At 35.2% G+C, this 17,139-nt stretch overlaps 3 protein-coding genes across 4 annotated transcripts in view; 2 read left to right on the forward strand and 1 right to left on the reverse strand.

Annotated features, from left to right (window-relative positions):
* Pino (protein pinocchio) overlaps positions 1 to 3,045 on the forward strand; it is a 116,960-nt gene extending 113,915 nt beyond the window's left edge. For both annotated transcript variants that reach the window (XM_076770919.1, XM_076770921.1), the window contains one exon: positions 376 to 3,045. In XM_076770919.1, the coding sequence (XP_076627034.1) occupies positions 376 to 486 (111 nt within the window). In that variant the 3' untranslated portion in view covers positions 487 to 3,045. The remainder of the gene's footprint in view (positions 1 to 375) is intronic.
* Sdha (succinate dehydrogenase, subunit A (flavoprotein)) lies at positions 2,815 to 15,624 on the reverse strand. Its single transcript, XM_076770885.1, has 9 exons — positions 15,368 to 15,624; positions 10,641 to 11,067; positions 8,434 to 8,832; positions 8,187 to 8,355; positions 6,980 to 7,146; positions 6,632 to 6,858; positions 6,139 to 6,283; positions 5,754 to 6,058; positions 2,815 to 3,953 (listed from the first exon to the last, which is right to left on the reverse strand). The coding sequence occupies exons 1-9, from the start codon at positions 15,425 to 15,427 to the stop codon at positions 3,867 to 3,869; spliced, it is 1,986 nt and encodes a 661-aa protein (XP_076627000.1). The 5' UTR covers positions 15,428 to 15,624; the 3' UTR covers positions 2,815 to 3,866.
* Positions 9,720 to 10,422, forward strand: LOC143344493 (uncharacterized). Its single transcript, XM_076770606.1, has 3 exons — positions 9,720 to 9,893; positions 9,958 to 10,218; positions 10,312 to 10,422. The coding sequence occupies exons 1-3, from the start codon at positions 9,720 to 9,722 to the stop codon at positions 10,420 to 10,422; spliced, it is 546 nt and encodes a 181-aa protein (XP_076626721.1).
* Positions 15,625 to 17,139: the final 1,515 nt, after the last annotated feature.

Consider the following 17,139-nt stretch of genomic DNA (forward strand, 5'->3'; position numbering starts at 1 on the left):
TCCTGCGCATTTTCAAGAAAAAAATTCAGTACTGGTGAAACATTAAACGTTAATAACTTTTTAATGAAGCCTCCATCAACAAATTGGTATTCTTTATTTTCGTCTTATTTTGACCTCTAGAACCCCCCATTAAAATTTTTCCCAGGGGTGGCCGAACACCCTGTACATATTATTCTTGCGGCAGAACCGTCGCCGTTTCTGGGCCCCCTAAAATGAGGTTAATTCTAAAACAAATTTTAGGTTACGTTGTTTCAAAATTTCACAGGTTCGGTCTAGCAGCGAATTTGTTAACTCGAATAGTCTCTTTTGTCGTACTCTTGAATAAGTATATCTTGTGCGTGTAAATTAAAAGATTTTTTCGTTTTTTTGTTGCAGTCTCACGCCAGTGGTAAAGCAAGATGGATCGGCGAATGCGGGCTCAGTTGCGGTCCTTCCCTCGAGGAGTCGCTGGTGCCAGCGTTGGAAAAATTACGAGCCACCTCGTGAACGGTGCTCGACGGACAAATGCATAGAGAGACGTCGAGTACCGTCACTCAGCACAAGACTTAATCCATCACCATCCATATAGTGTCACCCCACCACCATCGTGCGAGTCGGAAACGTGTGAATGTGGATTCTGATTGCATAGCTGATACAACATTATGTTCCTGAGGAGGAGAGAAATGGATATGGACGAAAACCAACCCGCAATGAATTCGTTCTTCTACCGTGGCTCCCTCTTTCGACGATGCACCGCCGCGAACGCTCGATTGGTAGAATCTTTTTCAAGAGGCTGAGACGACCACCGCCGTGTTTTCATCGCGAACGCTGCTCTCCTTGGTTAGAGCATATCTTAGCCTACCGCGTGAATTACAATGGGTGTTGGCGATTGCTTCTTGGTATTCGTGGAACGTCGATACCGACGCGTTACAGTGTTCCCGCGCGTTGTAAATCTCGAGTTATATTTCGTTCGGAGCGTACAAATCTCTGGCAGAGCACATTTTACTCACGCGATCTGATTTCTATGTAGCGATTCTCGGAGAAAAGTATTCGGTACAATTGGCAAAAAAAAACTGATTTTGCATTTAAAATGTCCTGGTGTGGATAAATTTTTTTAGAACTGCATGCAGTTTTGGGAAAAAGAAAATTTTGTTGTAGTCACGTTTTTGTTGACGCTAGTTTAATGGTTATCCAGATAAAATCGTCTGAAACTTTCCTTCTTACAATCTTTTAATCCGAACGGTCTGGGTTACATTACAGGTGGCGCTGTAGCTTTTGTCGCCACGAATCGCTATGAAATTTTGACAAAAGTAACTGAGAAATACTTGCACGAAATGGTTGAGATGCAGAGCGTGAAAAGTAATATAGCTTCAGAAATATATGTCGTCGAGTTTTGTGGATCCGTGACACGGATCTCTTTCATGTTTAGCTTGTAATGAGAAATTACATTTTAGACCTTTTTTAGTTATATAAATTCGGTCTCGAGGAAGTGTAAAGTTTAACGTTCGAGTTTTAAGTAATATTTTACGCGATTAAAAAGAAAAGAAACGAGTCTGTTTCGTTAGGTAAATTTGATGCAAAATTGAAATTCGAAACAACTGTTCTCCCACTTGTACGAACATGGATTTCAAAAACAAGAATTCAAAATGGCGTATATAATTGTTGATACAATGTACATAACAATTGAATCAAAATTAGGAGCTAAATTTTTACTTTAAAATCCGAGAGAAATGTATCTTTCGAGAATATGTATCCAATGCAATCGAGTATTAGACTGATAATAGGTGAAATTTGTAAAAAAAAAAGAAAGAAAAAATGTTTTTCGTAGAGAAACAAGACGTACCGAGATTACGATGAAAAAGAAAACCATTTACCTAAAATATTCAAATTCAGTTGCAAATAAGAAACTTTGTACAAATGTATAAATCAAAATATACAAACGATGTGAAACATTCGTGAAAATTATTCGACAAGGTGCGTCTTTGTCTACGATTGCATTTCAAAAAGTTGGTGCTAAGTGCCAAGAGACACGAAATTAGCCTAAGAAGCAGAACTGGGGAATAATATCAATTAAAGTAGAAGCTAGTGAATGTAAAATTAAACTTCTTTTTACGAGTTATTAATAATACAATTGCGATAAAAAAAAAATTACGGTTTTTAATCGATCGTGTCGATTTTACTAATGTAAACACGATTTTAAATTCATCCTTAGAAATGAACTGAAGTGCACATGAAATCGCCGTGTACCGTCTTTTCCCGTCTAATGCGTTTCTGCTCAGTTCTAGCCAAAATCATTATTTACGGTAGCTTCCCGCGCAAGGAAAATTATTTTAAAAGCAAGCATTTATGTTGGTGCCAATAATTTCTCGAATTTGTACTACTTCCTTCTTAACGCGAGAATCAGACGTGTGCGCATTAATTTTCATAAACAATTGTACATTCGAGCACGATTCATTTGAACATATCTGTATTCTTTGGTCGTATAATGTTTCGTATGCAAGGACATGTTCATCAAATTCATGCTCATGTAAATTAAACTGTAACTTGTAACATTTTCTGAAGTATTAGCTCAGGCGACGAGCTTTAATTTAATGCTTTAGAAAATATCTTTGGTAGCAATTTTTATTTAATCCGTAAAATTCTTATTTATGACCAGAACATAAAAATTATGGGTTTAATAAATGATATTCGCCAGAAATTTAACGTGTTGTTTATAATAAAAATATTAATGAAATAATATATGCGTATATACAATTAACATACCCCCCTGTGTACACCATAGAAAGATTTTTACGCGCCTCGAAATATTTTGCAAAAAAAAATAATTTTCGTGAATAAAAGGTTATACGAATGTTCTTTTTATTGACAATCTTATGTACATTTTTATCATGCTGTTCCAGCATGTCCATTCGGTTTTAAATTGTTCCAAAGTACACGATTCCGTGCGTGTACTTCCGCTCTCAAGACTATTCACTTGCACATATTAGGCAATACATGGTAAATTATTCGTACACAATTTTAACAGGCAACGTAGAAACAGGTTTATTACCAGCGAAAGTACAAAAAGACGACACTGAATCCTGAAATAAGTACTGAAACTTCGAACTAGCGCAAACAGCTCTTATTCCATAATAATACAAAAGAAAAAAAAAACAGAAAGATAAATTTTATCGACACATTTAAATACTGAAAAGCTTTCAATACAAAATATTCAGTCTGGTTATTGCTTTTAAGGCTGTTTCCATATTGGCCTGTTAACGTTAAGTATTAAGCCGCAATGAAAGTGGCATACTCTTGCTGCACAACCTTTTAGGGAGTACTAGCTCGAAATTGATCGTACAAAACGCTTCTTCCGTTAAATAATTCTTAGTGGTTGCGCGTATTGATTTATAACGCTACTATATACGAAACAAATTACTCGACTGGAGAATCTAGAACAGAAATATTGAGTATAGAGGTAGAGAGAACGTTCCTCCTTAAAAGATCTGTGCGTGAAATGATTTGCTGCCTGAATCACGCTAGTATTTTACTATTAGTTTACATAAAGGTAGCATTGGTTCGCTAAGCAATCGAACAAACTCTTCGTTGAAGTAATGAAGATAATCTCAGCACCATTATCCTACAAGGACAACTAATCTTGCTCGCGATGCGTGCAAGTATTGACAAGAATTAAACTTTGGTGCACGACGTGATTCACGTGCGTAATAAATAAGTTGTTGGCGTCGTAGTGATAGATCGGTAACTTTTCCTCGTCGGTTATTCTTTTCTGTGCACAAAAGAAATAAAAAGTCGCACGAGTCGGCCAATTTTAATAAAACGTCGGATGAGCAAAGATTTTAACGGATGGCTAGTAAAAGCTAAAGTATACATATTTACTTCGAAAAAATCTAATAGGAACGAATCGCTGGTGGTACCGTCGCACACTCTGTTTTGTCTAGCGTATTATCTATCACTGGTCTGAAATCAATCTTTACCTGGAAAGTAATTTCAATTCGTCAAATCGCATCGAAATCGTAGAACTAGCATTATCACGTACAGTAGTTGCCTCACTTGAAGTCCGGCGGAAGAAATGCGGGAGAAGTAGAAGGGATACAGGTATTCCCACATGCAGGGTGTTCGGCCAACCCTGGGAAAAATTTTAATGGGGGATTCTAGAGGCCAAAATAAGACGAAAATCAAGAATACCAATTTGTTGATGGAGGCTTCGTTAAAAAGTTATTAAGAATTAAATTAAAAAATTTCAAATCGTTCTGGAAAAATTATTTTTGGTTGCAGGGGTCAATTATAAGCATTTTTGATGAATAGACATATTCCTGAAATCCTACTCACTTTCGAGAAAAAAAATCGGATAGGAGTTGAAATTTTTTGGCAGAAAAAAAAATTTTTCAAATCGTTCTAAAAAAATTATTTTCAGTTACAGAGGTTAATTACAAACATTTTCGGCCAATAGACATACCCCCGAAATCCTACGCACTTTCGAGAAAAAAATTCCTTACCGAAAATATAATTTCTGACCAGAAATGTCAGCCCAAAATTTCATGCGAATCTTTAAAACGTCGTAACTCCTGAACGGATTGGACGATTTTAATGTTTAAAAAAGCAAACAACGCGTATTTTAATGGAGAATATGTAGAAATTACAAAAATATTCGAAACGTTGCTCCTAAACCCCGTCAAGTGAGAAAAACTTCATAAAAATTGTCTAATTTTCAAACAGCCATAACTCCTACAATAGTAAATATATTTGAATGAAACTATTTTCTGAAATAGAGCCCATGGGTACCTACAAAAAAGTACTAGACAACTTTTCCATACGGTGTCAAACAAAATTATTAAAAATCGAAAACGAATATTTAAGAAAAGTCGACAGGGGGTAGTGCCTAAATTTTTCGGCGAAAAAAAAAAATTTTAAATTGTTCTAAAAAAATTAGTTTTAGCTAAGAGGGTCAATTACAATCATTTTTTATGAATAGACATACCCTCGAATTCCTAACCAGTTTCGAGAAAAAAATTGGAGTAAGTTGACAAATTTGTCGACAAAATTAAAAAATTTCAAATTGTTCTAGAAAAATTATTTTCCAAAATTCAGTACGGGCGGAACTTTAAACATTAATAACTTTGTAACGAAATTTCCATTAACAAATTAGTATTCTTGATTTTCGTCTTATTTTGGCCTCTAGAATCTCTCATTAATATTTTTCCCAGAGGTGGCCGAACACCCTGTATACATTGACCTCTCGCTCGCTATTCGTCGCGGCAGTTACACACACATGTGGACTGATTGAGAGCAAGGAAGCGAGATAGATAAATGGGCGGTCCAACTCCCTTTGCCCCTTGGCCGTCCCGCGAGACTTTAAGTCAGAGGACCACTGTACTATACAGAGATGACTTGTTGGCTAGGCACGCCGATTGGCGGTAGCGTAATAACGACGCCTGCTCTGACACGTATTGTCATTATTGGCTGAATCGCTCACAACCACAATTTCATCGCATGACAAAGAATGCGAACGAAACGTATAGGGACAGAGTAGGATAGGACAGGACTGAGAGGCATTGACGTAACCGTACGCTCAAAATACTAGCCACGAATAAAACAAAAATGTGTCTCTCGTAGTTATGGAGAGCCTACTACTATGCAGCGTGATGTCATATCGGGCCTCTCTAGTGGGATTAAGGCGGCACGAAGACCTTCTCTCCTTACCCTTGCCCCGTTTAGTTTGTAGGTGCCTAGTCAACAAGTCATCTCTGGATAGTAGTATGAATGGTATTACTTACGTCTCCTGTTCTGAGGTCAATCGTTGTCAGTGTGTGTTTTCGCCAGTGTTGGTCCATTGGCTTTGGTTGTTGGTTTTCTAAAGGTTTACTATAATCATACTCGTCGAGTCTATCTTTGAAATCTTCGCGTGCATGAGCCCCGCGACTTTCCTTCCTATTTGTAGCAGCAGTTATCGTTTGCATCGCGTTGATCATTAAATTTTGTAATTCGAGGGTTTCTATGAGGTCGGAGTTCCATATCAAAGACTTATCCGACACTTTAAGATCGTTCAATTTCTTGTAAAGGGCAGACATCTTTTTACATCCTAACAAAATTTTTAAACACTTTAGTGTAATGAAAATTTCCTCAAAATTTGCTTTCAAAGTTTTCTGATCAAAGTTTTACCATCTTCTAATGTTTCAGCCATTCTAAACACAGCCGCATGCGTTTGCATTGTTTTCTGCATGCTTAATCTCAAATCCGCGGTAGCGATACTACCGTTTGCATTTCTGACCCAATCCAAATTCGCCACACTTTCTTCCCCTGCATTCTGAGACATTAAGATGACACATTATGTTTGTAGTAATCTTATTCAATATAGTGCATACTTTCAAATTATGTAAAAATATACTTGTACCATTCTTCCACGAGAAGAAGGCACAGCGTGTTTTCATCCCCACTCCTGTTGCAGTCCGCTGACTCACAGGTATTGGTCGAAAACGGTGACGAAGATCGGTGACAGCCAATCAGCGGACTGCAGCAAGAGTGGGGATGTAAACACGCTGTACCTTCTTCTCGTGGAAGGACGATAGTTGAACCAACAAACATTTTATATAGTCTCATTAAAGTTAACAGGAATTATCGAACAATTAATAATACTTATAAGCTGTATACTTACAGGTCTAAGAGATCCAATATTTTCCCCAGGCTTATTTTCTGCTGCGATTGTCTTGGCACACGCACGCCCGAACACGACTAAATCTAACAATGAATTCGCACCAAGACGATTAGCACCGTGGACGGATGCACAGGCTGATTCTCCGCAAGCGTACAGTCCTGGCACAACTTTGTCCTTGTTGTTCTTTCTTGTTAGAACTTGTCCCTTGAAATTTGTCGGTATCCCCCCTACGCGTTTCAATTATGAGTAGCAGTGAATAGTTCGTTCGGTTATTTTCTTCGTACGAAGGTACTTTAATATTTAACGGTTAATTTTGTTTCCTTTCTCGTAATTTCAAAAGAAACGTACCCATGTTATAATGTACCGTAGGTATAACAGGTATCGGTTCCCTTGTCACGTCGACTCCAGCGAATATCATTGCAGTTTCTGAGATTCCAGGCAATCTTGTTGCCAATTGTTCGGGCGGTAAATGATGAAGTTGCAAATAAATATGATCCTTTTCAGGTCCAACACCTCTGAAGAAGAAAATAATTTGAAACCTCCGTCACTTTGCAATCGTTTGAAATAAAATTTCATAAAATGTCAGTTTTTGTTACAATGCAAATAAATTTTCCTTTTATCTAACTGATTATGTAAACAGACACTCTGGTAATATATTAACGACCTGTAACGTGCACGCGAGATTATACAAGGTGAGTTATCTAGCATTTGCACCTCGAATATCTTCGTTGTTTTTAAAGATACGTCAAATGGGGCTCACACGATGCCAAAAATATTTTTGTTTCTATGTCATTTTTTTTTTTTTTTAAAGAAATCAAGGTCACCTTCATTTTTTTTTAAATAGAATCACCCTTTTTGAAACACCTACAATGATAGTCCCTTTCATTAGGAATCAGTGACTATAATTATTCAAGGTCGCGGTCGGAGAAACTGATATAAATTTAAAATATGAAAGCAGAATACGTTTATCGCAAGTGAGACTTGTAGTAAACATACTAAGATCCTTCAATGTTACTGGATGTTTTCAAATGTCGTCTAGTCGATTACACTGCGATTGATTTACTATCAGTGTGTTTCCAAACGCGATTTCGCTATGTCTTATTCAATGATAGAAAGGTGCGATATGTTAACAGTTTACTGTGAATGTGCACAAAATGCAGTGCAGACCCGATTGCTTTATGAAGAAAGGTACCCTGAGCGAAGCTTCCTTCTAGACAGACTTTTATTAATATCTACAAGTTGTTTAGAAGTATCTTTAAAAACAACAAAGATATTTAAAGTGCAAATGTTAGATGACTCACCCTATATATGGTATCGACTCTGCCCCGTGTCTACAAAAAATTCCCACGAGCGATAAACCGGTGACTCGTCGATAATTTATTCAATTTATTCAGTCGATGACATCAAGAAGCAATGTCAAAAAACTTTACCCATGTATGGGCGACTGATGCTTAAAGAGCATGTTCAGACCACGAAATTTCTAGTGTTTATTCCACAGTTAACGATTCTAGTGCTTGCATCTCGAAAAACGAAGCCTCAGACGTTCAAGGCTTACCTGCCTTCCCGGATTTCAATGGTCATAGACCTAGATACTACATCCCTAGAGGCTAGATCCTTCGCGACCGGTGCATAACGTTCCATAAACCTTTCACCTTCGCTGTTCACGAGGTAGCCTCCTTCACCGCGGCTACCTTCGGTGATGAGACAACCAGCACCGTATATTCCTAAAATGATAAATATTGTAAATATGTAAATACGTACACCATGGTAACCAACGCGTTATGAAAAATATGTTTTCGTACCAGTCGGATGGAACTGTACAAATTCCAAGTCCTGATTATGTAAATTAGCTCTCGACACCATTGCTGTACCATCGCCGGTACACGTATGAGCGGATGTGCAGGAGAAATAGGCACGTCCATACCCTCCTGTTGCTAACACTGTATTTTTAGCATGAAAACGATGAAGCGTGCCGTCTTCTAGACAGAGAGCGATCACACCTCGACACTCTCCATCTTCCATGAGCAAATCCATAGCAAAGTATTCTACGAAATAATTACAGTCGTAGCTCAATGATTGACCATACAACGTGTGAAGCAGAGAATGACCCGTTCTGTCGGCTACACAGCAACATCTATGAGCTTGTCCACCTTTTCCAAACTTTAGCGATTGCCCACCGAAAGCACGTTGGTAAATTTTACCTGCAATAAAAAGAATAAATTGCTCTAGCGAAAGAATTAATTTTCGATGATTCTTATAATTATACAAGGTGTTCGACCACCCCTGGGAGAAATTTTAATGGGAGATTCTAGGAGCAAAATAAGACGAAAATCAAGAATACCAATTTGTTGATCGAGGCATCGTTAAAAAGTTATTAACGTTTAAAGTTCCGTCTGTAGAACAGCTGTGTTCGCGCGATAGTGGTTCTCATTCACAAAATTGTAAAACTGTCGATACGTCAGTAAGTAGAGTTTCTCATGTTGAATGAGAACCACTATCACGCGCACGCAGCTGTTCGCAGATTTCCGTTCTACAGGTGGAACTTTAAACGTTAATAACTTTTTAACAAAGCCTCAATCAACAAATTAGTATTCTTGATTTTAGTCTTATTTTGGCCTCTGGAATCTCCTATTAAAATTTTTTCCAGAAGTGGCCGAACACTCTGTATAAATATTGCTGTGAAAAAAGATTTGCAATCGTGTGAGCAACATTCACACTATTAGTAAATATACAACAATGTATAAGGTGCATGGCAACTGTAAGATACGATTTGTTATTTTCAAATATCAGTTTAAAACTTACAATAACTTATGTTTTTGATACTGCGGTAAATTTTTGCAGTAGCAATGTATAAAATGCCAGTATAGATATATTAAACGGTAAAAAGTGTGAATTTTAACTATGGATGATAATACATCGCAAGAGAAAAATTATGAGCAATCGAAATTTGTAAAAAATAAAGATCAGTCCAGGGAGAGGTAAAGGAGAAATATTAATTATCATTTTTACGAAATAAAATAAAACTAAATCAATTTATAAGCTCTTAAGTACATTTACACCGAAATTATTAATCTAGTAATAATAAGTAATGATAAACCATTACATTCACGTTTCTAGAAGTAACTCAAAATCACGTTCATCGTCGCAGCAAAATCGAAAGGCACATTCCCATTCCCGTTCTCGATCGCCAACCAGTACTAAAAGTTCTAAGAAATGGATAAATTCCAATGCTTTTATAAATTTCATTCAGGATTTCAGACAGGTTCGCGCACAAATGAAATACTCGTACGTTCCGCTATCAGCAAAAAAAAATCTAATGTTTACAGGATTTCACCAATATGAAAACTTCAAGAATATTTAAATTAGCTGGTGAAAGATGGAGACAAATGTCTCCTGAAGAAAAACAGCCATACATAAACGCAGCTAAGAGTGTTAGGAGCCAAAAACAAGACCAACAAAAGAATGATGACGTAAATAAATCTAACACAAGAACAGAACATAAAAAGAACGAAAACATAGACAATAAAAAAAATAAAAACACAGGGAAGCAGGCCAAAATTAGCAAAAAACCAAAGAAAAGTAGCAAGGTTAATTTTTCATTTATTCAAAACAATGATAACTTTGTACAATAAAAACTTTGTATCGATAAGCTATGTACAATGAGCATATCTTTAATACAGGAACAAAAACGAAATAACAAGAAGAAATACGCTACTGATTCAGACAGTGATACAGCTACTTCGGTTACTTCAGGTACAATAACAAGCGATAATATGTCAGACACAAGTTAATAAAGAAACAATTTGTTACATAAATGTATTAGGCCTTGTAATCAATTCATACTCTAAGTATTTTTTTATTTACGTAATTCTTCGTAAAAATCGCATTTCATTAGATGTTATAAAAATATAGTTCGATTCAAGACTGTTTGTAAAGAGAAAACAAAGTGGGCAGAAACATGCAATATTTTCTAGTACATCTTAAAAATTTTAATTCATAACAATATTACCATCTGTGGTACGACTGAAAGGCATGCCACAATTTTCCAATTCAATGACTGCCTTTGGGGCTTCACGAGTCATATAATGAATGGCATCTTGATCACCGAGCCAATCAGATCCCTTAACAGTGTCGTACATGTGCCATTGCCAGTTATCATCTTCCATATTACCCAATGCAGCATTAATTCCTCCTTGTGCAGCAACAGTATGGGATCTTGTTGGAAATAATTTAGTAATGACAGCAGTTTTGAATCCTTCCGCGACCAAGCCATAGGCTGCACGCAATCCTGCTCCCCCAGCCCCAACCACAACCGCATCATAAGTGTGATCTATCACTGGATATTGTTTAGAAACAGCATCAGAAACTTTTGCTGCCTTGCCATCTGGTGTATAATGTAGTTTTCGATTTGTCATAACCGGTGGTCCCAAGTTATTCTGAAATAACACGAAGAGATATTAAAAAAATTGTTAAGTTCTTGCTTATGCTTTGACAGGAATAAACATTAGGAAATAAAATGCTCAGTAAGTAGAAATAATTCGTGTTGAGTAGCTCTGAACATTTATTATTTTTCCACTTCAACAATGGCCTTCTTCAGAAATAATTTTAGAATTTCAACTTAAAATAATTCATGGACCTAACGGTAGAAACAATAATTACGTAATAATCAAAGATTACGAAATTAAACTTACAATTGTTTGAAACATATAGTAATTCCAGACAACAATACTTGTAATGATTGAATAACATACTTTGTAGGAAAATGAAATTAATCACTTGAAGTGATGTGTTGTAATTTAAAATCTATCCTTATATTAATAAAAACAATTTACGTAATATCGGGATTAACATAATACATATATATTGGTTGCTCTTACCTAAAAGGAAAAAAAAATTAATAAAGAAAATACGATTATCGTATCTGTGTGATTTTTTCATACAAATTGATCGAGTAGAAACTAATAAAATTATTAATGACCTTTCCAATTTAAATTTATCGGGGTGCTAAAGACTCTAGGGCCGAACCTGTATGCATGCTGTGCATGTATGATACACATATAACATTGTTAATACATTGCATTAATCATCTATTTATAAAACACAAAATAGGTTTAGAAACAAACTTGATATATGTAAGGCTAGTAGTCTTGTGCCATTATGAAACGCAATCGATTTAATGTATAATTCGTCCGACTACTAGATCTCAACATTCCGAAATTGTTCAATTCGAAAAATTGTCATTTTCGAAAGACACGCAACTTTTAACAAATATTTGTTTTCAAATATTTTTCGCGATAAAATCGTTAAAATAGTATTTCAATCAAACTTTAAACATTCGTAGAAATTATACGTAATTTTTTGCAATATTTTTCGATAACATCGATAATTAGCATATAATAACGATTCATGTAATTACAATAAAAATAATTAAAATTTAATAATATGCAAAATAATCCAATTAGTTGATCAAAATAAATTTCAGTAGAAAGAACAAGGTTAATTAAGTTTTGTATGGGGTTACTGAATAACAATAACAAGTACAAGCTAGCATTAATTAATTATTATTTACTAAACTTATTATTCATACATATGAAAGCTTCATTACACAGGAATAAGTAATTACGCGTACCACGAGGAAAATAAAGATTTCACGATAAAAGTATCATCTAACACAGCGTTTCTCAAACATGAACGTGTTTGGAGGATCGGAAACTCGCAAAAAAAAAGTATATTATTTATTTATGCATAATATTTTATTGATATTAAAGGAGTATTTTTATCTAGAGCACAAAATTAATCTTTACTTATAAATCTTTTGTGTACTTATTTTGTGTAAATTTATGTAAATTTGTGTACTTATTATACACAATATACATATATACACTTAAAAATCACAGATTTTATATAAATATAAATTTAACCATGAAATATGTTGAGTAAAAGACTTTGGTGAAATGAAACATGCGTTTCTAGCATCCTTGATGTATCTAGTTCTGTTGTGAAGGAAAAAAACTGACATAGTTTCATATTTAGTATGAGAAAAGCTATGACCAGGACTTTAGAAAAAGAAATTTAAAGCATTTATTTTACATGCGTGCTTAAATTTATGATACTTGATTCATTGATATTAAAAATTTTAAGAATATCAGCTTGAAAAAGATAGTTTCTATTAAAAGCTAAATATATCATAGAAACAATTATATAAACAAATTGATTTATGATCAGTTATTCAAAATGGAATCAATGATTTCCAATTCTGATTAACTTTCTTCAGCAGTTAAATGGATTCTCTGTCGAAAAAGATATATTATGGTGGAACATTTTTAGGAATTAGAAATTCAATTTGTGGAGTATTTTCTTGTTCAAAGAAAAACAATAACTGGAGAACATTTTCATTTAATTCAGAAACCTCTGATGCTGTAATGTTATCCTTCAATCAACAAGAGATAGCCTTGTTAAGTTATCTTGTGACACCACAGTGATACTGAAACTCAACGAGAATTTCTTCTGGCCAAATTTTGGTAAATGACAAGATCTGACAATCCAGAAATGATCAGTGAGGTCGTAGTAAAATTTGATGTTGTTTTGAACTACATACTTGTGTGTACAAATCATTTTCTTCGTTAGTTTTATTAATTAAATATAGAAATAAACTTACCATGGAACTAAACTTGTGACTACCAACTTCCAATATTACACTTAACATTCTGCATTTACTTTATGAGAAGCAGTCTTCCATTTTATTAATACTATTTCATAATAGACAAATTTATTACTATACAGTTGTAAATAAATTCCAAGAAGACTTATAAGAATTCGTTATTTTGATTTCATTAGATTTCTTATTTATTAAACAACATATACAACATTTTATACATATAATATTTATTAAATAACATATATAAAAAAAAAACAGTTTTGTGTTATATTTAAGAAGTAATAATTTATTTCTACTTTAGAGAGTCCGCCAAAAATTTTCGTTTACTAGAGGGAGAGGGGCGTGGGAAGGTGAAGTTTGAGAAACACTGACCTACTTCGCCATATGGAGACTAAACGAAACGATACATGGTCGATAGAATACTTTATGTTTCATATTTTCAGCAGTAATTTATCATTTTCTGTCATTCTGTTAGAAAAAGGAAAAAGTTTTCGCAACATAGATTAAGACATTTGATACATTGCGTGTATCGTAAGATACAGTTAGATGTTGAAAATACATTAACGGGAACGCGATTCAGAAATTATTTAATAAAATAATTCTATCGTGTATTCGCGTACTAATAGAGCAGGATTTAAACAAAATTGTTAAAACTGAACGTAGTGTGGTGAATAAATGCATAACAAACGAAAACGTAATTTCAAGAGTGTAATTTCCCGCTAATGCTAAGCTTCCCGTGTCGGCGGCCCATCCGCAATTATAATTAACCTCTTCGGCTTGCTATATATTGCAATGTACGTGGACTTTAAGATTATTTGTAAATATACAATAATAAATGTCACACGCAATTGATTTCTGTTTAAGCGTTTTCCATGATACTTATTGACATCCGTCAAGAAACATGAATAGTTTGGCACTATTGCAACGGGTTATGAGAGAGACGTTGCAGCTTCGAGCGTTTAAAATAATATCTTTATTGCAACACATGTTACGTTTTGTATAACAAAATTATACTTATTCGTTAGATAAGACTTTCACTTATAATCTGAAATACATTAACCTGTATTTAGATGAACAGTCAAACACTATTATGTATTGTAATTTTTACAAGTCATATATTTATTTTGTAGTTTTAATTGACTAGTATTTTTAGCATAATACATGTTTTAACTACATTTAGATTATGGACAATAGGAAATTTCCTCGTCCTGTAACATGATTCACCATTTATTTTATCGTACGCGATTAAATTTAAGATACATATTGGTTCGAGATATATGGACGTAATATTGCAATCGATTCAATCTTTAATATTTTTCTGAAAAGAACCCAGAAAAAAGAGATCAAAACTTTGAGGATAAAGCAAAATAATGGCAATTTCCAATGGAGTTTCCAATAAATTTTGTATATTCTTAACAAGTACCAAGGATACTCAGCAGAGCAACAAAATCATTTGCAGACCTATATTCAAATTTTCTAATATTTTAGTTGAATTATATTTATCGAACCACGTATAACGCGAGGCACGCGACAAATATTTTTCTTTTTATCTAAAGACTAGATTCAGAGCCGAAAAAGTTAAACTTCCAAAGTGTAATATGGTAATAGGTGTATCTATCGTGTTTTAATTCAATCATCTAGACTGTGATAAAACAAAACGTTTGTTTGCTCGGCGACGATAACGGAAATCACCGTTATTATTTTACAACGGAAAAGTGTGACTGTGTGTAAGCCGGCTACCGTACGGGGTGGCGCGTATGAAATGAGGGAAGTACGGTAAAAAAAGACACTCGACGTCAGAATCGTCTGCTAAACGTTCTTCCTTTGAACGCATCTAAGTTATCGTAGGTCCTCGTACACTATATTTTCGATACTGTTTCGTTTCTGTTTTCGTCAGTAGATCGTGATAGACGGCAGAATGCTCAGACACGAGGAAAATTTTCCGGGCGAATTCGATGCAGAGATTCCTCGGGAGTGTGTTTAGTAAACTTACGTAATTGATCGACGCCGAGTATTGCACGGCAAAGGTGCATCATTGTCGGAATAAAAATTATGTAACTTAATGAAAAACGGCTTACCAACGTTGTTGTACGGGTATTTCTCGCCAGTAAAGACGACAGCTTCAATAGACCGCTCATCTTGGCACAGTGTCACGGTCTCGAATCAAAATTTTTGTTTTTAACGGTGATTCGCGCACCTCTTTGTCGAATGCGCGATTCGGCTACACCGTTCAACTAACCCCAGTTTTTGTTAACTTCACTCCCGCACTTCTTGCACGGCGACGTGAAGTGTTCAAGTCGGTTGAGTACCGACTACTGGCGGAAGCTCTCAGATGAATACCAGTGCTGCCAATCGTATCGTCACGAGTTAACCTCACCTACGAGGTGCTCGTTGATTTTTCGTTTCGATCTTAACGACGATTTTTCCGTACTTTTCGGTTGTTTTGAGCCCGTGCAACACATTTTTGGGTCGACAGTAGTCACCCAGCGTTCGAAAATTCGATGTTAACGCGTTGAAAAATATATAACCGTAGGCGGGAAAATTGAACGATACCGCGAAAGAAGTAAATCCGAAAGCGGTTCTCATTTCACATTACGTGTTAATGGGGTGCTAACGGTATTTCGAATTTTGTGGTTGTTCTATTGCGCGATTTCCCAAGGGAAAGTATTCGCTACAGCTCGTATAATATGCTGCATACTATTCTCTGTATTTTAAGTGATGAATATTAGACTAGGAACTAGAGGTGGGACCGATTCAATGTCATTTTCATTAATATCGATACCTGCTTGGTGACTTTCCAAACATCGCGTTGAGGTAGCAAATAGATATTGAAATAAGTAGTCGTTGACATTGGTAAAATGTACTTGTTGATATTCCTTGTGTTATTGATATAATTCGTACACCAAGTACATTGAGATCACAACACGCAACGATGTGGCTGATGAAATATTACAATTAAACGTTATTAGAATAATCTCCAATTAATGTTTATGTAGATAATTAATATTCGTTATTCGTTGTGTTCGTGTGTATCAAAGAAAATTTTATTCGAACAATTAAATTAAAATTTTTTAATATAATTACTGCGTGTTTATTTGATACGAGTCATAAAAAACGACATTGTATATGGAAAGTATGTAAACGATACGATTTCCTGGTAGAATGCAGGAGTGGGAGAAAACGTGAGGGCAACCGCCTAAATAATAATGAGACAGCTACGAAGCGACAAGTAGAAATTTTTGTTATCGGTCAGTTGCCATTGGCCGCAACACCGTCGCTTGTTTTATTACCGATGAGAATTATAAACAGGTATTAAACTTGACGTAATTGATACTCATCGATACCAGTCACATGTCTCGTTCAGTCTTGAACCGTTTGTAAACACTCCTTCCATTGATACAAGAAAATCAATTTCTGACGTCAATGTGTCGATAGTATCTAAGTACGACTCGGTCCCATCGCTACTGGAAGCCCTCTAAATCTAACAATAAGTGATAAATCTGTACACGCTAATTGATATGTAAATACAACGAAAATGTAAATACATATTCGAACGGCGTTTCTAAATGTATTCGATATTTTTAGAAAGTCTATTTTGAAATTCGAATTCTATCGTTTATTATTAGATAAGACATCGGTTTTGCTTGCGTCGAGTTTCAAACGTCTGGATTACAACGCTTCGGGACACGAACCTCGGATTATACGACTGATTGTTTGCGTTTTATATTGCTCAACCTTCGGTGATGCAAAAAATTTTCTGTTTCACGAGGTTGTTAGTACAGATACGTAACGGTGTTAATTTTTCGTAGCCACGATGACTAGGGAAAAAAAAGAAACGATCAGATTCATC

The sequence above is a fragment of the Colletes latitarsis genome, chromosome 8, assembly GCF_051014445.1.
Source record: "Colletes latitarsis isolate SP2378_abdomen chromosome 8, iyColLati1, whole genome shotgun sequence".
Lineage (NCBI taxonomy): Eukaryota > Metazoa > Arthropoda > Insecta > Hymenoptera > Colletidae > Colletes > Colletes latitarsis.